Source organism: Oncorhynchus tshawytscha, linkage group LG13 (genome assembly GCF_018296145.1).
Source record: "Oncorhynchus tshawytscha isolate Ot180627B linkage group LG13, Otsh_v2.0, whole genome shotgun sequence".
Taxonomy (NCBI): domain Eukaryota; kingdom Metazoa; phylum Chordata; class Actinopteri; order Salmoniformes; family Salmonidae; genus Oncorhynchus; species Oncorhynchus tshawytscha.
The window spans coordinates 84,045,301-84,065,474 of NC_056441.1; the positions used below are offsets into that span (position 1 = coordinate 84,045,301).

The 20,174-nt window shown below is 44.5% G+C and overlaps 2 protein-coding genes across 3 annotated transcripts in view; one reads left to right on the forward strand and one right to left on the reverse strand.

Annotated features, from left to right (window-relative positions):
- Positions 1-1,347: 1,347 nt before the first annotated feature.
- On the forward strand, positions 1,348-4,686 carry LOC112240465 (translocon-associated protein subunit gamma). Its single transcript, XM_024408752.2, has 5 exons — positions 1,348-1,575; positions 2,009-2,135; positions 2,283-2,381; positions 3,838-3,969; positions 4,518-4,686. Exons 1-5 carry the CDS (start codon positions 1,443-1,445, stop codon positions 4,582-4,584), a joined length of 558 nt encoding a protein of 185 aa, XP_024264520.1. The 5' UTR covers positions 1,348-1,442; the 3' UTR covers positions 4,585-4,686.
- Positions 4,687-4,831: 145 nt separating this feature from the next.
- The window catches only part of LOC112240464 (voltage-gated potassium channel subunit beta-1), a 211,395-nt gene continuing 196,052 nt past the window's right edge, over positions 4,832-20,174 (reverse strand). For both annotated transcript variants that reach the window (XM_042296441.1, XM_042296442.1), the window contains exons 9-14: positions 19,276-19,361; positions 16,182-16,302; positions 15,769-15,863; positions 14,240-14,360; positions 13,792-13,880; positions 4,832-7,875 (exon numbers count right to left, since the gene is read on the reverse strand). In XM_042296441.1, the coding sequence (XP_042152375.1) occupies positions 7,786-7,875; positions 13,792-13,880; positions 14,240-14,360; positions 15,769-15,863; positions 16,182-16,302; positions 19,276-19,361 (602 nt within the window). In that variant the 3' untranslated portion in view covers positions 4,832-7,785. The remainder of the gene's footprint in view (positions 7,876-13,791; positions 13,881-14,239; positions 14,361-15,768; positions 15,864-16,181; positions 16,303-19,275; positions 19,362-20,174) is intronic.

Below are 20,174 nucleotides of genomic sequence, written 5' to 3' on the forward strand. Positions count from 1 at the left end.
ACCTACCTCTCATCAGTCTCACCTGTCTCTCACCTGTCTCTCACCTGTCTCTCATCTTTCTCATCAGTCTCACCTGCCTCTCACCTGTCTATCATCTGTCTCTCATCTGTCTCATCAATCTCACCTGTCTCTCATCTGTCTCATCAATCTCACCTGCCTCTCATCAATCTCACCTGTCTCTCATCTGTCACTCATCTGTCTCTCATCTGCCTCTCATCAATCTCACCTGTCTCTCATCTGTCTCATCAATCTCACCTGTCTCTCATCTGTTTCATCTGTCTCAATACAGCTGTCATGAATATGCACAATAATTAAATATCTTAGAAGGCAGGTTCGTTATAATAAATTGAATCAAAGTTATAATATGTTGACGGGGAATAAGTTACAACACACACACACACACACACACACACACACACACACACACACACACACACACACACACACACACACACACACACACACACACACAAATCTTCTACTGAAACTTGCTCTTACCCCACCCGGAGACAGTACACAAAAATCCACTCTTACATATCAATATCACATCACTTCTAAAATACTTAGTTTGTGCGCATATTAATCTTGGGACCACAAAATCCTAGTTTTTACAGCATTGCTGAATTAGGAATTATCTTCCCAAAGCTAGAATATACTGAGTATACAAAACATTAACAACACCTGCTCTTTCCATGACATAGACTGACCAGGTGAATCCAGGTGAAAGCTGTGATCCCTTATTGATGTTAATTGTTAAATCCACTTCAATCAGTGCAGATGAAGGGGAGGAGACAGGTTAAAGAAGGATTTTTTAAGCCTTGAGACATGGATTGTGTATGTGTGCAATTCCGAAGGTGAATGGGCAAGACAAAAGATTCAAGTGCCTTTGAACGGGGTAGGGTAGTAGGTGCCAGGCGCAACGGTTTGTGTCAAGAACTGAAACGCTTCTGGGTTTTTCATGCTCAACAATTTTCCATGTGTATAAAGAATGGTCCACCACCCAAACGACATCCAGTCAACTATGGGAAGCTTTGGAGTCAACATTGGCCAGCATCCCTGTGGGATGCTTACAACACTTTGTAGAGTCTATACCCTGACGAATTGAGGCTGTTCTGAGGGCTAAAGGTTGGGTGCAACTCAATATTAGGAAGGTTTTCTTAATTAATGTTTTGGCCACTCAGTGTAAGTAGGGTATTTATTCCACTATTTGACCATAGATTTTTATTTTTCAACATCCAGAACAGTAGGTGGCAATGTTAAACATTCTCATTTACGACGGCCAAAGCGGATCACCACGGAAGGTAGAAAACCGCGTTCTAAATACAGCTATTTCCGTGTTCGTGCTGACGCGTCGTGGCGTTTCTCAACCCTCTTCATCAGCGCATATACGTGTCAGTCTTCTTTCACTGTAGAGCAAGAGACGGCTCGGACACTTACGAAGCATGGCACCCAAAGGTAGCAGCAAACAGCAATCCGAGGAAGACCTACTCCTGCAGGACTTCAGCCGAAACCTGTCTGCAAAGTCCACCGCGCTTTTCTACGGAAATGCGCTAATCGTGTCCGCAATTCCAATTTGTAAGTAGCAAGACCAGCTAATTGTAGCATAGATGCATTGAATGGAAATGCTACTACCGGTAGCTAGCTTTCTACCTAACATACGTGACGTGTAGATGGCTAAGTTAGCTAGCTATCCTGCTATGCCACAGCTGGTTAATATATTGCCCAGTTAGCTACCTACCTAGCTAGTATATGACATGTGAAGTTAACTTTGAACTATTTAGCTAGCTGAGATTGATAGTGTTCTAACTTGTTAACGTTAGCTAACTAGCTAAGTTATCCCAGCCTTGATTAGCTAACAGTCACGTCATTGTAGGTAGTTAATAACGTTAGCACTTGTATGTAATACTATGATGAACAGAGTAGTTATTGTTCGCGTGAACTGTTGTGAACTGCAACATATAAAGAATGGTTTGTGATCTGTTTGTGGTCTCCCCTTGTTGTGGATCAGGGCTGTTCTGGAGAATCTGGCACATGGACCTGGTCCAGTCAGCGGTCCTGTATGGAGTCATGACACTGGTCAGCACCTACCTGGTGGCCTTCGCCTATAAGAATGTCAAGTTTGTCCTCAAACACAAGTACGTTCATCATACAAACATGAACACTCACTTAAAACGATTGCCTCCGCTTTCTGCATTGTTTGGAGGTGTGTTGAGTTGTGTTGGCATCAATCTGTAGTAAGTCTGTATTCTAACTTTTAAATGCGTCTTCTCTCTCGACCACAGAGTTGCCCAGAAGCGAGAGGATGCCGTCTCCAAGGAGGTGACCAGGAAACTGTCTGAGGCTGACAATCGCAAGATGTCTCGTAAAGAGAAGGATGAGAGGTCAGTGAGCCAGCCAGTCTGTGATCGGACATGTCAATTACTCCTCTGAGCGGGTTACTGTGTGATAAGGTACCCGATGAGCTCCAGCTAGCCTGGGTGCCAGTCTGTTTCTAGTCTCTCTTTATTATAGCCTGGGTGCCAGTCTGTTTCTGCTCTCTTGCCAACTCCTTAAAGAATTTCCATGATCTTGTGTGGTTGTTGGTAGAGCATGGCATTTGCAATGCCAGGGTTGTGTGTCTGATTCCCAGTAAAAATGATAATACCGAACAGCGGCCTTAACCATGGAACCCTATTCTCAAAGCACAAACTGATCTGGGGCCAGGCTACCAAACAGCAGCCTTTACCCATGAAACAGCCTTTACCCATGAAACCCTATTCTCAAAGCACAAACTGATCTGGGGCCAGGCTACCAAACAGCAGCCTTTACCCATGAAACCCTATTCTCAAAGCACAAACTGATCTGGGGCCAGGCTACCAAACAGCAGCCTTTACCCATGGAACCCTATTCTCAAAGCACAAACTGATCTGGGGCCAGGCTACCAAACAGCAGCCTTTACCCATGAAACCCTATTCTCAAAGCACAAACTGATCTGGGGCCAGGCTACCAAACAGCAGCCTTTACCCATGAAACCCTATTCTCAAAGCACAAACTGATCTGGGGCCAGGCTACCAAACAGCAGCCTTTACCCATGGAACCCTATTCTCAAAGCACAAACTGATCTGGGGCCAGGCTACCAAACAGCAGCCTTTACCCATGAAACCCTATTCTCAAAGCACAAACTGATCTGGGGCCAGGCCAAACAGCAGCCTTTATCCATGAAACCCTATTCTCAAAGCACAAACTGATCTGGGGCCAGGCTACCAAACAGCAGCCTGGAACCCTATTCTCAAAGCACAAACTGATCTGGGGCCAGGCTACCAAACAGCAGCCTTTACCCATGAAACCCTATTCTCAAAGCACAAACTGATCTGGGGCCAGGCTACCAAACAGCAGCCTTTACCCATGGAACCCTATTCTCAAAGCACAAACTGATCTGGGGCCAGGCTACCAAACAGCAGCCTTTACCCATGGAACCCTATTCTCAAAGCACAAACTGATCTGGGGCCAGGCTACCAAACAGCAGCCTTTACCCATGGAACCCTATTCTCAAAGCACAAACTGATCTGGGGCCAGGCTACCAAACAGCAGCCTTTACCCATGAAACCCTATTCTCAAAGCACAAACTGATCTGGGGCCAGGCTACCAAACAGCAGCCTTTACCCATGGAACCCTATTCTCAAAGCACAAACTGATCTGGGGCCAGGCTACCGAACAGCAGCCTTTACCCATGAAACCCTATTCTCAAAGCACAAACTGATCTGGGGCCAGGCTACCGAACAGCAGCCTTTACCCATGAAACCCTATTCTCAGATACATGCATAAAAGGTTGATGAACCCTTTTCTTCCCCATTTTAGGATCCTGTGGAAGAAGAATGAGGTAGCTGACTATGAGGCCACCACCTTCTCTATCTTCTATAACAACACTCTGTTCCTGGTCCTCGTCATCATCGCCTCCTTCTTCCTGCTGAAGAACTTCAACCCCACCGTGTATCCCTTTTTAAACACATTCAACATCTTCATCAATTTCACTAGAAAGGTGAAGTTCCTACTGGAACTATGTCTGCTTTTACTAAAGCTGAAAATAGAAGGATAATCCTTAACAATCATTATTAGTAGAGACTAGACTTACATCCTGGCATTTTCATTACCTTTACCTTTTTTTTTGTCCATTGTCCTGTTGTGCTATAGTACTCGGAGGAGAAACTTCTTTGATTATTCATTGGCTGTAGTCTGTGGCCTAGTCAATCACCGGTTCAAATACAGATCCTGTATTGAATCTCCAGGTTGTCACGGCTGCATTCTGTTTACGTTTCTGGATTGCCGTTTACCTCTGGCTGAATAATGTCTGAGAAGTGGGGTTGAGTGGAGGAGATGCTTAATGCTGAAATCTGTGTGTGTGCTTGTAGGAGATTGTTAATACTCACCCATGTATGTAGCTAAGCCTGACCGGTTATTCCCTCTCCCTACTTGCCTGCCTTTTCTTCCCAGTGTATCCACCTCAGATGTGATTTGTCCTTAACCCATTGGTCTCACAGTAACTACATCCTGTCCATCAGTGCCTCATCTGGCCTCATCGCCCTGCTCTCCACTGGATCCAAGTAAACGAGGAAAGAAATGACCGACTGAGAAGAGGGGTGGCTGGGGTGAAGCTAGGGGAGTTTTTTTTATGAATGGGAGGAGAATAAAATAATAATCACAATTTCAGCTGTGAGTTTTCATGATCAGGGTCTGCAGGTCACTCTAGGTCTATCCTGAGTGGTCAGATCAACAACCATTTTGTTTGTGATTAATTGTCAAGCAGCAAATATTCAGACAATTTATTTCCATTTCCAAGAATGAGAAACATCCATAGAATTCATCATTGGTATTATACATTTATTAATGGAAGTGTCATACTAATTGATATAGGGTATGTACAGAGGTCACTGTTCTCATGACAGGATAGGAAATAACATGAATCTGGGTAGAGAGACACTGATGTTTGTCAGTAATATAGTTGGTAAATTCTCTCCTGATAACATTACGTACTGTAGAAAACACTTAACGGCCTGGTAATTTAAATACTGTAGAACACAGTGTATCTTGTCAGTAGAACTGGGGCAGTTCATGTGACATTCCTGGTGGCCTAGTTCCATTTGATCCACTAGCTTCTTGCCCTAGCCCTTTTATGTTCAGAGATCACACCGACCTTTCAGAGCTAGGTGATCGGGTCAAGGGAATGGGACCAGACCCATTGCCACACACAGACAACTCAGGAAACCCAAATCTCAAACCCACTCTTAGCTTTTACTCTGTGCACTTGAGTAGATCTGAGCTATTATAATGTTGTCTATACCTATTCAATACTTTCATTAAATGGATGAGGGTGACGGGGTTAATTTGGGACTGGGCACCTGTGTTCTGTTAGCAGGGCTCATGTCAAGGCACTCTGCAGGGTGGATCACTGCACACTGAAAAGGCTGGTCCCAATCTGATCACTGGCCACCTTCCAACTGTAGGTATAGAAGAGTCATCAGATTGAAATATAGCTAACGTCTATCATTAACTATTGATCTCTGTTAGTGCTGGATTCAATCCCTATTGGGGAAGAGCAGTCTAAAGATGTGAAGGTAAATTCAGATTGCTCCAACATGCAGCGGTTACCAGTAAGTGTAAGCAAACCATCTGTAAGCGAGACGGCTGGATGTTATCATGAACTTAACACTAAATATTGATGAACAGGTTAAACAAAATCTGCAGGGTAGTGTGACAGGAGGCTGCTGGGGGAGGAAGGCTTATAATAATGTCTGGAATAGAGTGAAATCAAACACATGGAGTTCAATACCATTCCAGCCATTACTATGAGCCTGCCCCCCCAAATTAAGGTTAAGTGCCTTGCTCAAGAGCACATCAACAGATGTTGCACCTTGACGGCTTGGGGATTTGAACCAGCATCCTTTCAGTTACTGGCCTGATACTCTATCCACTAGGCTACTTGCTGCCCTAGCGAGGTGCCAGCCAGCTCCTGTGGTAGGACTTAACCACTTCCTGTGGTAGGACTTAACCAGCTCCTGTGGTAGGACTTAACCAGCTCCTGTGGTAGGACTTAACCAGCTCCTGTGGTAGGACTTAACCACTTCCTGTGGTAGGGCTTAACCACTTCCTGTGGTAGGACTTAACCACTTCCTGTGGTAGGGCTTAACCACTTCCTGTGGTAGGACTTAACCACTTCCTGTGGTAGGACTTAACCAGCTCCTGTGGTAGGACTTAACCAGCTCCTGTGGTAGGACTTAACCAGCTCCTGTGGTAGGACTTAACCAGCTCCTGTGGTAGGACTTAACCAGCTCCTGTGGTAGGACTTAACCACTTCCTGTGGTAGGGCTTAACCACTTCCTGTGGTAGGACTTAACCAGCTGCCAAGCAAGCCATCGAAGCAAGTCATTGTTCATTCCTCCCATAATGAGTTATTTATAAAATGGTAAATCCACCTTGTGTCTATTTTAAAGAAAAGAAGCCTAAGCTAAATGGGTAAAACCCAGGAGCGGAGGAGGACTGGTATCAGGCCCAAACGACCATGAATGTACGGTTTTGCTGACAGAGGAGAAACAGTGGAACACTATTTACACAATACTTACAGATTATTTAGAGAATGCTTTATTTGAATCTGCATGAAAAGGGGGCTTGAGGTTGGTTCTGTTTATGTTACAAGGTTTTCCCCATGAAGTTTAATAGATACACCCTTGAAAGACAAAACATTTAAAACACGCAGAAGAAATGTATTTTCACATACTATTATAGAATAAATATATACCTTTATAATTTCTCTAAATACTTCACCTAACTTTCGCATTATCACTGAAACAAGCAACGCCTGCGGGTAACATTGGTCTGGTGGGAGGTCGTGTCACAGAGTTGCTTGTGCTATCCCTGATTCACATCAGCAATCAACGATGCAGGTTCAATTCAGAGGCAGGAGTGTCCTCTATGGCTGCAAACAGACAGTACCCAGTACAGCACAGGAGACCATCTGTGAGACCAGTCTCTGTTGCCTTTCCTTGACTCCTCGCATCCTCTCTCCTCGCCTCCTCCTCAAAACCAATTGGATGAGAAACCCAGAGGTCCCTCCCCTCTGATCTTCTCCACCAATGGGTTTTGCGAAAGAGGTGAGGAGAGAGGACGCAAGGAGTGTGCGATTGAGATTCTCCCAAGGAAATGCAATTGAGATTTTCCATATCTCTCTCGCAGAGAATCTATTAAAGATATTCATAGCAGTACCTTATACGACCAGAGGGGGGCGACAACATGCACAGTCTACCCCTCGCAGACAACAAACCCCTGTCACTGAAACTTAATGTCCCAGGGTGCTCTGCTTTGCAAAGGTCAAACAAGTGTCAAATACAGTAGACTGGCTGGAGAGAGTTTGTTTTCAAAATGAATTGTAGAAGAAGCTTACGGTATATTCTAAGTATTAACCCACTTCTGTGTTGTTTTGTATAATGTGCTTATGAAGAGAAAGTCCAGGCACACCAGAGATGGGAAGCATGCATCTACATGGTTAATAAACTCAGGAGTCAGAGAATCTACTGATAAGAGTAAGCTGAGCTGAAAGCTGGGCTGAAAGCTGGTCTAGGCAGAGGGTGAGCTTGGTTAGGCTGAACTAAGCTTGGTTACACTGGGCTAAGAAAGCTGGGGCTCTGAGCAGAGCAGGCCTGAACTAGGCTGGGATTAGACTGAGCTGAAACCCCATGGAGGCTGAGCCCAGATGGTTGGTGGAACTGGATCCACAGTGGTTGTACAGTTGTGGCTCTGCTTCCTCCTGGGTGTCTAGGAGCGATACTCCTTCTTACTGTACGGCTTGTTCTCCAGTATGTGATCGATGTCCGACACCACATGAGACGTCATTTTTGGAAGGAACTGTGGAAAATAGCAGAACGTGTGTGAGTGTACGTGTGTTTCCCAACATTATCAGGACCATAATATCCTGACAAAGTAGGAAAACAAGACATTGTTTGAAAAGTCAGGACTTTTCCCATGTCCTGAATTAGTTAAAATTAGAAAAATGAGTTATAGATCTTTTATTCTCATTGAAAACAAGTCTAAGAAGCTGTAGATCTGTTCTATGTCTGATATTTCTGTGCTTCCCGTTCTTAAGTTTTATTTTCGCGATTTTGTACTTCCGGTTTTGTACATCAGCATCAAAACAGCTGAAATACAATACAATATTTCACAGCAGTTTGGATGGTACAATGATTCCATACACTCTGAGTGAAACATACATGGAAATTAGGCAAACTATTAGCATTTTAGCAACCAGGAAATGGCAGAGAGATTCCTGCATATTGCACCTTTTAAGGGTTAGGTTTAGGGTTAAAGGGACATTTCACCACTGCTCGATTTCACTACATATATATATATCCATAAAATGTTATCAACATAACATATGTGTCATAAAAATTCCTATAGGAGCGTTTATGCATCTCACCGGTTGAAACAAGCCAGCTACATGCCTGGTTGTAAACCACAATATCCAGAATTCATAGTGATTTCAGCACATGGAGGACCACTCCATGGAGGTGTGAGAAATATCAAAATGTCTTTCAGCCCGAGGACTTTTGAAACGGAACTGAAGTCTCAACTGATGGGTTTTCCATGTTGTTGAATGTTGAAAAGGGATGCTACTCTATCGATTTTCACTTCAAAAGAGGGAGCTATCCGATCAGTCAACATCAACGCAGCAGAAAATAACGTAGCTAACGTTACCTCAGCTAACTAGCTACAGTTGAAGCCAGAAGTCTACATACACCTTAGCCAAATACATTTAAACTCAGTTTTTCCCAATTCCTGACATTTAATCCAAGTACAATTTCCCTGTCTTAGGTCAGTTAGGATCACCACTTTATTTTAAGAATGTGAAATGTCAGAATAATAGTAGAGAGAATGATTTATTTCAGCTTTTATTTCTTTCATCACATTCTCAGTGGGTCAGAAGTTTACATACACTCAATTAGTATTTGGTAGCATTGCCTTTAAAATCTTTTACTTGGGTCAAACCTTTCGGGTAGCCTTCCACAAGCTTCTCACAATAAGTTGGGTGAATGTTGGCCCATTCCTCCTGACAGAGCTGGTGTAACTGAGTCAGGTTTGTAGGCCTCCTTGCTTGCACATGCTTTTTCAGTTCTGCCCACAAATCTTCTATAGGATTGAGGTCAGGGCTTTGTGATAGCCACTCTAATACCTTGACTTTGTTGTCCTTAAGCCATTTTGCCACAACTTTGGAAGTATGCTTGTGGTCATTGTCCATTTGGAAGACCCATTTAAAACCAAGCTTTAACTAACCAGTCCCTCCTGCAGCAAAGCACCCCCACAACATGATGCTGCCACCCCCGTGCTTAACGGTTGGGATGGTGTTCTTCGGCTTGCAAGCCTCCCCCTTTTTCCTCCAAACATAACGATTGTCATTATGGCCAAACAGTTCTATTTTTGTTTCATCAGACCAGAGGACAGTTCTCCAAAAAGTACAATCTTTGTCCCCATGTGCAGTTGCAAACCACAGTCTGGCTATTATATGGCGGTTTTGGAGCAGTGGCTTCTTCCTTGCTGAATGGCCTTTCAGGTTATGTCGATATAGGACTCGTTTTTACTGTGGATATAGATACCTTTGTACTTGTTTCCTCCAGCATCTTCACAAGGTTCTTTGCTGTTGTTCTGGGATTGATTTGCACTTTTCGCACCAAAGTACGTTCATTTCTAGGAGACAGAAAGCGTCTCCTACCTGAGTGGTATGACGGCTGCATGGTCCCATGGTGTTTATACTTCCGTAATATTGTTTGTACAGTTGATCGTGGTACCTTCAGGCTTTTGGAAATTGCTCCCAAGGATGAACCAGACTTGTGGAGGTCTACAGTTTTTCTGAGGTCTTGGCTGATTTCTTTACATTTTCCCATGATGTCAAGCAAAGAGGCACTGAAATACATCCAGAAGTACAACTCCAATTGACTCAAATGATGTCAATTAGCCTTTCAGAAGCTTCTAAAAACCATGACATAAATTTCTGGAATTTTCCAAGCTGTTTAAAGGCAGTCAACTTAGTTCAGTGGATCAGAAGTTTACATACACTATCAGTGAAATAATCTGTCTGTAAACAATTGTTGGAAAAATTACTTGTGTCGTGCACAAAGTAGATTCCCTAACCAACTTCCCAAAACTATAGTTTGTTAAAAAATAAGTTTGTGGAGTGGTTGAAAAATGAGTTTTAATGACTGTATGTAAACTTCCGACTTCAACTGTAATTTGCTAGCGAACTACATTTGTTTATTTAAACCAAAACCTAGCTAGCTAGCTTTCACAATACGCTGGCTAGACATTCCAAAGCATATACATGTAATTAGGCAGCTGCTATCTGGCAATGTGTTTTTTAACTTTGGAAGCTAAGGTTAGCTTCGTTAGGTTAGCTAACCATTATCTAGCTAGCTAACCAACTACTGCAGAGACTAACGTGATTGTGTTCTACTTAGAGTCTGATCCCATCAACATCAAGCTCAGCACCAGGAACTAGTGTAAATCACCGTAAGGCTCTCCAGAGGGTAGTGAGGTCTGCACAACGTATCACCGGGGGAAAACTACCTGCCCTCCAGGACACCTACACCACCCGATGTCACAGGAAGGCCAAAAAGATCATCAAGGACAACAACCACCCGAGCCACTGCCTGTTCACCCCGCTATCATCCAGAAGGCGAGGTCAGTACAGGTGCATCAAAGCTTGGACCGAGAGACTGAAAAACAGCTTCTATCTCAAGGCCATCAGACTGTTAAACAGCCACCACTAACATTGAGTGGCTGCTGCCAACACACTGACTCATCTCTCACCACTTTAATAATGGAAAAAAATGTATCACTAGCCATTTTAAACAATGCCACTTTATGTAATGTTTACATATCCTACATTACTCATCTCATATATATATACACTGTACTCTACACCATCTACTGCATCTTGTCTATGCCGTTTGGCCATCACTCACTCATTTTTATGTACATACTCTTATTCATTCCTTTACACTTGTGTGTATAAGGTAGTTGTTGTGAAATTGTTAGATTACTTGTTAGATATTACTGCACGGTCGGAACTAGAAGCACAAGCATTTCACTACACTCGCATTAACATCTGCTAACCATGTGTATGTGATAAATGAAAATGTGATTTGATAAGCAAATATATATACTGGAGCTAGCCATAACCATGGTCCGTGTTGTTTACAAGTAGGCTACAATTTCTATTGTAGTTTTCTATTAAGGAGGTTTAGTTGATTGTTCATTCAATGCTTGAAGTCTAAATTGGAGAAAAGGAGGTGTTAGTAAGGAGGGGATGGTGTGGGTGACTGGCTGGTGTCTGTTGGGGGTGGGTATTGTGTGTGAAGGTTAGTATGCATGATTTTTGACATGTGGGTGGATATAGTAGGTTGTTTGAGTGTGTATTGATGGGGGGAAAAGCAGTAATATGTTGTCTAATCACTGACTACTGTGTGTCCTACTGTGTGTCCTACAGACCAATCCTGCTGCTTCTGGTGATGACGATGATCTAGACACCAGCTTTAGTAGTACAGAGCCTGTACACCCATTGGATGAAAGCTTTCAGCCTGTACACCCATTGGATGAAAGCTTTCAGCCTGTACACCCATTGGATGAAAGCTTTCAGCCTGTACACCCATTGGATGAAAGCTTTCAGCCTGTACACCCATTGGATGAAAGCTTTCAGCCTGTACACCCATTGGATGAAAGCTTTCAGCCTGTACACCCATTGGATGAAAGCTTTCAGCCTGTATTAAGCTGAAGCTCAACATCCTCTGACTTTGAAACCCGCCAGGACATCCAAAGGTATTTATAAAAGCACAATACCCTCTTGAGAAAACAAAAAAAATCACCAAAACATATATTATACTGTCTACCAGACGAGTGTTCCTCAACCTTGTCACACCCTTGCAGTCAGGTCTTTGGCATAGGAGAGAGAGGCTGTTCGTATACTATTCTAGCCTATTCACTCTATTGTTGGCAGTGCTTGTCTACTCAACAGTATAACTGTAGGTGCTCATATACAGAAATACCCGACTAAACTGAATACAAGTCAAGCACACCCTCAAACTTTTCACATCTTTGCTAACAGCCCATCTCAATCTCTATTATTGACTGACTAACAAAACACATACCAGTTTACTGTACCCTTTTTTGTTTACAGATGGACATGTATTGTATGGTTACACATCCTCATGATCAGTCATCATGTCTTTCCAGGAACACTTAGAGTACAAACACATTTTCTGGGTTGTAAATGTTCCTATCTAAAATAACATCAATGAATGTTTTGTCATCTTCTTGGAAATAGGAATCAGAAGTATCCATGGTAGCTAATTATTTAGCAGCCTCGGATAGACAGTGCGTGGTAACAGAGCTCCTGTGAACCTGTAAACTAGTACCGCCAGCATTTTGAAAAGCCTGCCTTCGAGGGTGGGAACAAGGAAGTATGACTACCATCAGGCTGTAGTCTTTACAAAGCCAGGGAAAATGAGTCAACCTAGACACTCTGCAATGTCGTGGCAGACAGAAACATCATTGAGACAAGCCCAGTGGCTCTATTGAGCAGGACAGCCATATCAACTCGTGCAGTCAGCGAAACACAAAGGCCACGATAATTGTTACAAAACATGACTCCGTTCATTCTTAGATTAGACAACAGGCTCAATCAACCAATATAGTCATTGGTTGAATTCTCCCGGTGTGAAAATGAATTCTCTGAAAATACCCTAACCGTATAATGGAAAAACAGTGAAGTTTCCCTTTAAGATTAGGGTTAGGTTTAGGAGTCAGGGTTAGGTTTAGGAGTCAGGGTTAGGTTTAGGAGTCAGGGTTAGAATTAAGGTCAGGGTTAGATTTAAGGTTAGGTTTAGAGTTAGCTCAGCGTTAGATTTAGGTCAGGGTTAGATTTTAGGTCAAGGTTAGATTTAAGGTCAGGGTTAGATTTAAGGTCAGGGTTAGATTTATGGTCAAGGTTAGATTTAAGGTTAGGGTTAGAGTTAGGTTAAGGTTAGATTTAAGGTTAGGGTTAGATTTAAGGTTAGGTTTAGATTTAAGGGCAGGGTTAGGTTAAGGTTAGATTTAAGGTAAGGGTTAGATTTAAGGTTAGGTTTAGAGTTAGGTCAGTGTTAGATTTAAGGTCAGGGTTAGATTTAAGGTCAGGGTTAGATTTAAGGTCAGGGTTAGATTTAAGGTCAGGGTTAGATTTAAGGTCAGTGTAAGATTTAAGGTCAGTGTAAGATTTAAGGTCAGTGTAAGATTTAAGGTCAGTGTAAGATTTAAGGTCAAGGTTAGATTTAAGGTTAGGGTTAGATTTAAGGTTAGGGTTAGATTTAAGGTTAGGGTTAGATTTAAGGTTAGGGTTAGATTTAAGGTATTTTACGCTGCTGCTACTCTCTGTTTATTATCTATGCATAGTCACTTTAACTCTACCTACATGTACATGTTACCTCAATTACCTCGACTAACCTGTGCCCCCGCACATTGACTCTGTACCGGTACACCCTGTATATTGCCTCGCTATTGTTATTTTACTGCTGCTCTTAAATTATATATTTTTTTTCGTAAAACTGCATTGTTGGTTAAGGTAAGCATTTACCTTTACTGTAAGGTCTACTACACCTGTTCATAATAATGTCTGGAACAGAGCAAATGGAATGGCATCAAACACCTGGAAACCATGGAAACCATGTGTTTGATATATTTGATACCATTCCAAAGATTCCACTCCAGTCATTACCACCAACCTCCTGTGATGTTTACCTGTATGGAACCCAGGTTCTCTGTTAGCTGCTCTGGACTGGAAGATCCCAGGAGGACTGAGCTCACCCCTTCGTTCCTCAAACACCAGGCTAGGGAAGAAGAGAAGGAAAGAGTACAGAATGGAGAGAGCGGGGAGGGGGGGCATTTATGGGTTGTTTAATCTAGTGTGACAATAATGGCATTCCTCATTTGGTATTTTATTAGGATCCCATTAACTGTTGTAAAAGCAGCAGCTACTCTTCCTGGGGTCCAGACAAAACATGAAACATAATAGAGAATGACAACACAGCATCAATAGACAAGAACAGCTCAAGTACAGAACTACATACATTTACATGAGAATGGGAATGTACTGCTGACATCCACTTGGTGGCGCTCTAACATCATTAATACTGAAACAACGTAGTGTGCATGTGTGTGATTGCACGTCCATGCTCCTCTCTCTCACCCACGGCCAGCTGTGGGAGAGTACAGCCCAGCTTCTCAGCGATGTGTCCCAGCTCCTTCAGCTTCGCCTGCTGTTTCCTCCCATCCTCACTCACTATCTTCTCCTTTAACCACTGATACGACTGCAGAGAGAGAAAGAGACAGAGAAGAAGAGGGAAAGAGAGGAGAGGGAGAGTTAGAGAAAGAGGGAGGGAGGGAGAGACAGAGAAGAAGAGGGAAGGAGAGGGAGAGTTAGAGAGAGAGGAGAGGGAGGGAGAGAGAGAGAGAAGAAGAGGGAAAGACAGGAGAGGGAGAGTTAGAGAGGGAGAGAAAGAGGGAGGGAGAGAGAGAGGGGAGAGTTAGAGAGAAGAAAGAGGGAGGAAAGGGAGGGAGAGTTAGAGAGAGGGAAAGAGAAAGAGGGAGGGAAAGGAAAGAGGGAGGGAGAGAGAGGGAGGGAAAGGGAGGGAGGAGAAAGAGGGAGGGAGAGAGAGAGAGAGGGAGAGAGAGGAGAGGGAGAGTTAGAGAGAGAGAAAGAGGGAGGGACAGAGAGGGAGGGAAAGGGAGGGAGAGAGAAAGAGGGAGGGAGAGAGAGAGGGAGGGAAAGAGAGGAGAGGGAGAGTTAGAGAGAGAGAAAGAGGGAGAGAGAGAGGGAAAGAGGGAGGGAGGGAGAAAGAGAGGGAGGGAAAGAGAGGAGAGGGAGAGTTAGAGAGAGAGAAAGAGAGAGGGAGAGAGAGAGGGAAGGAAAGGGAGGGAGAGAGAGAGGGAAGGAGGGAGAGAAGAGGGACAGAGAATGAGGGAGGTAGAGAAAGAGGGGATGTAAAATGTGAGAAAGGAGAGAGGGAGATGAGAAGAGGAACAGAGAGGAAGATTTCCACCATATTGGCTTCCAGTTCCAGCAGATAGATCAGTGGCAGATAGATCAGTGGCAGATAGATCAGTGACAGATAGATCAGTGGCAGATAGATCAGTGACAGATACAGATCAGGCAGATAGATCAGTGATAGATCAGATAGATCAGTGGCAGATAGAGATCAGTGGCAGATAGAGATCAGTGGCAGATAGATCAGTGGCAGATAGATCAGTGGCAGATAGATCAGTGGCAGATAGATCAGTGACAGATACTGTAGATCAGTGGCAGATAGATCAGTGACAGATACTGTAGATCAGTGGCAGATAGATCAGTGACAGATACTGTAGATCAGTGGCAGATAGATCAGTGACAGATACTGTAGATCAGTGGCAGATAGATCAGTGGCAGATAGATCAGTGGCAGATACTGTAGATCAGTGGCAGATACTGTAATACTGTAGATCAGTGGCAGATAGATCAGTGGATGACACTGGATCCGACAGGTTGCTCAAGATCCAAGGCTAAATTTGACGTACGTCCAGGTACCCAGGAAGTTGAGAGATGACTTAACAACACATCCACCAAGGGCAACGTTGAGCCATTACCATCAAGTAGGCTTGTGGTTTGCTAAGGCGTAGTGGACGGTTGTTCAATCCCAGTGCTAGAGACCGTGAGAGCTTGTTGAGTGGATACAGAGTTTACCTTCATGGATGCCCTGGAGGTTTCTGGGATGCCGTTCTGGTACTTCCCCGTGATGATGCCACAGGCCAGCGGAGACCACGTCATCGCCCCGACACCTGTCACCATGGACACCAGAGGGAATGTGGGAACAGAGAGGGAGTGAGTGAGTGACAGATAACTGTGAGATCTCTAACACAGTCAGTCAGACACCAAACAGACACTCAGGAAATCCCCAGTCTGAACCAAAGCAGATGTTAGGGGAGTGTTCTCAGGAGGACGTTATCATATCACTTGATCACAATAATTGACAATCACGTAAGGGTTGATTATGGATGTATCCACTGATTATCCACTGGTTGTGCGTGTGCGTATGTGTGTGAACCGCCCAGCAGATGAGGGAAGGGGCGTGGCCAGCCTGGATGATTGACACATGCCTATCTTGTGGTAGAGTTCTGGAAGCTGGACCTCCACCTTCTCCCTCTGGAAGAGATGGTACTCAGCCTGCTCACACACTGGAGGGATCAGGTTAAACTGTCTGGCCACAGAGTACGCCTCCTAGAGAGAGAGGGAGAGAGAGAGAGGAGGGGGATCAGGTTAAACTGTCTGGCCACAGAGTACGCCTCCTAGAGAGAGAGGGAGAGAGAGAGGGAGGGATCAGGTTGAACTGTCTGGCCACAGAGTACGCCTCCTAGAGAGAGAGGGAGAGAGAGAGGGAGGGGATCAGGTTGAACTGTCTGGCCACAGAGTACGCCTCCTAGAGAGAGAGGGAGAGGATCAGGTTAAACTGTCTGGCCACAGAGTACGCCTCCTAGAGAGAGAGGGGGATCAGGTTAAACTGTCTGGCCACAGAGTATGCCTCCTAGAGCGAGAGGGAGAGAGAGAGAGAGAGGGGGGGATCAGGTTGAACTGTCTGGCCACAGAGTACGCCTCCTAGAGAGAGAGGGAGAGAGAGAGGGGGATCAGGTTAAACTGTCTGGCCACAGAGTACGCCTCCTAGAGAGAGATGGAGAGTGAGAGGGGGAGATCAGGTTAAACTGTCTGGCCACAGAGTGCGCCTCCTAGAGAGAGATGGAGAGAGAGAGGGGTGGGATCAGGTTGAACTGTCTGGCCACAGAGTACGCCTCCTAGAGAGAGATGGAGAGAGAGAGGGGTGGGATCAGATTGAGATAGAGAGGGAGGGGGAGCAGGGGAAGAGAAAGAGAGAGGGGGAGGGGGAAGGAGCAGGGGAAGAGAAAGAGAGAGGGGGAGGGGGAAGGAGCAGGGGAAGAGAAAGAGAGAGGGGGAGGGATAGAGAGAGCGAGAGAGAGAGAGAGAGGGAGGGGGAAGAGAAAGAGAGGGGGAGGGATAGAGAGAGCGAGAGAGAGGGGAGGATGGAGAGGCAGGTGAGAGGGAGTGAATGTGGGAGAGAGATGGGGAGTGTGATACTAATCAGAATTCACAATGCTATATGCAAACCTTAAGATTAAACACATTGATATCCTGAATGCAGCTCATTTAGTGGAGTCTATATTCCACACATTGACTCACCTGCCTCGCATATCTATGTTTCCATATGTATGTTTACGAAGACCTCATTACCTTCTTAAACATTGGCATAACCATATTTATCTGCTACATGCAGCTGTGTCACTCGCCCGGAAACCTTGTGTGTACCCCTGCATTATAGATACGATCTAAATTATAGTGCTTTCATCTGAGCTGCTACGCTACAAAACAATCTTTTCAAATTCACCCTAATCACAATCAACACCGCACCATGTGCAGCGCTTAACACAGACTGAGGGAGAACGAGAGGAAAGGGAGGAGGTTGTTGACTATAGGAAATCCTGAGAATGCTTTAGCAATCAGTCATTATCAGGCTTCAGAAAATGTAGTTACACACCACCTCCCCCGATCCTCCCCTTTCTCCTCCAAATCAGCCAGGACATAAACAGGCCTCTATCTCTCCCCGATCTCTCTCTCTCTCCATGTTGGTGTAGACTGTATGTTTGACCCCCTTGGTGTAGACTGTATGTTTGACCCCCTTGGTGTAGACTGTATGTTTGACCCCCTTGGTGTAGACTGTATGTTTGACCCCCTTGGTGTAGACTGTATGTTTGACCCCTTGGTGTAGACTGTATGTTTGACCCCTTGGTGTAGACTGTATGTTTGACCCCTTGGTGTAGACTGTATGTTTGACCCCTTGGTGTAGACTGTATGTTTGACCCCCTTGGTGTAGACTGTATGTTTGACCCCCTTGGTGTAGACTGTATGTTTGACCCCCTTGCTGTAGACTGTATGTTTGACCCCCTTGGTGTAGACTGTATGTTTGACCCCTTGGTGTAGACTGTATGTTTGACCCCCTTGCTGTAGACTGTATGTTTGACCCCCTGGTATAGACTGATTTTGACTTCCTTTGAGGGCTTGACCCCCTTGCACAATGAAAGTTTGACCCCCTTGAAAAGACTGTTTGAGAACAAGACAGATTACTTCCTTTGAGGGCTCACCAACACAATGAAAGTTCATGAAAAACTGTCTGAGAACAAGGTGCAGACGGTCTGGGAACTGTCACATCCGTTGTAAGGAGGAGACCAAGGTGCAGACGGTCTGGGAACTGTCACATCCGTTGTGAGGAGAGACCAAGGTGCAGACTGTCTGGGAAATGTCACATCCATTGTGAGGAGGAGACCAAGGTGCAGACTGTCTGGGAACTGTCACATCCTTTGTAAGGAGGAGACCAAGGTGCAGACGGTCTGGGAACTGTCACATCCTTTGTAAGGAGGAGACCAAGGTGCAGACTGTCTGGGAACTGTCACATCTGTTGTAAGGAGGAGACCAAGGTGCAGACGGTCTGGGAACTGTCACATCCTTTGTAAGGAGGAGACCAAGGTGCAGATGGTCTGGGAACTGTCACATCCTTTGTAAGGAGGAGACCAAGGTGCAGACTGTCTGGGAACTGTCACATCTGTTGTAAGGAGGATACCAAGGTGCAGCATGGTATGCGTACATTCTTCTTTAATAAAGAACGAAATACTGAACAAACAAAATGACAAAACGATACGTGACGCTAATTTGGATCGTGCAGAACAGGCAACTAAACGTAGAACAAGAACCCACAAATACCCAAGGGAAATGGCTACCTAAATATGGTCCCCAATCAGAGACAACGATACACAGCCGCCTCTGATTGGGAACCATATCAGGCCACCATAGTCATACCTATACCGAGACCTACAAAACCCCTAGATACACAAAACCCCTAGACAATACAAAACTACCATACCCACCCTCGATCACACCCTGACCTAACCAAAACATAAAGAAAACAGAGATATTAAAGGTCAGAGCGTGACAGGGAACGTTCCATGTAGACTTGCTGTATGAGCATGATTTGTAATGAGAGTTTTCCACAGGTTGAGTGAAGGTTGTGTGAGGGTTGTAGAGATGTTTTGACACTCACCATGATCTCCATGGCTATCCATCTAAACGTCCCCCAGTACATGGTTAAGGGTCAGGGGTTAGGGGTTAAAGGTCATAGGATTAACTCACCATGATCTCCATGGCTGTCCATCGAGAAGTCCCCCAGTACATGGACATCCCCTGGTTGATCACATAAGTCATGGCTCTCACAATCTCTGAGGAGATAAGGACAATAATCAACCAACATTCAATCAATCAATCAAATAATCGATCAATCCATCAGCTCATTAGATGCATGTGTGTGAAGGACTTTGGAGATCCCTGCAGACACACTAGATACCACCAGGCATATATATATATATATATATATATACACACACACATTACCAGTCAAAAGTTTGGACACACCTACTCATTCAAGGGTTTTTCTTTATTTTACGATTTTCTACGTTGTAAAAATGATGCAGCACTCCATCACTCTCCTTCTTGGTCAGATAGCACTAACCCACCCTGGAGGTGTGTTGGGTCATTGTCCTGTTGAAAAACAAATGATAGTCCCACTAAGCTCAAACCAGATGATATGGCGTGTTGCTGCAAAATGTTGTGGAAGCCATGCTGGTTAAGTGTGCTTTAAATCACTGACAGTGTCACCAGCAAAGCACCATCACACCTCCTCCTCCATGCTTCACGGTGGGAACCACACATGCAGAGATCATCCCTTCACTTACAGTACTCTGCGTCTCACAAAGACACGGTGGTTGGAACCAAAAAATCTTTAATTTGGACTCATCAGACCAAAAGGACAGATTTCCACTGGTCTAATGTCTATTGCTCATGTTTCTTGGCCCAAGCAAGTGTCCACTTCTTATTAGTAGTGGTTTCTTTGCTGCAATTCGACCATGAAGGTCTGATTCACACAATCCCTTCTGAACAGTTGATGTTGAGATGTCTGTTACTTGAGCTCTGTGAAGCATTTATTTGGGCTGCAATTTCTGAGGCTGGTGACTCTAATGAACTTCTCCTCTGCA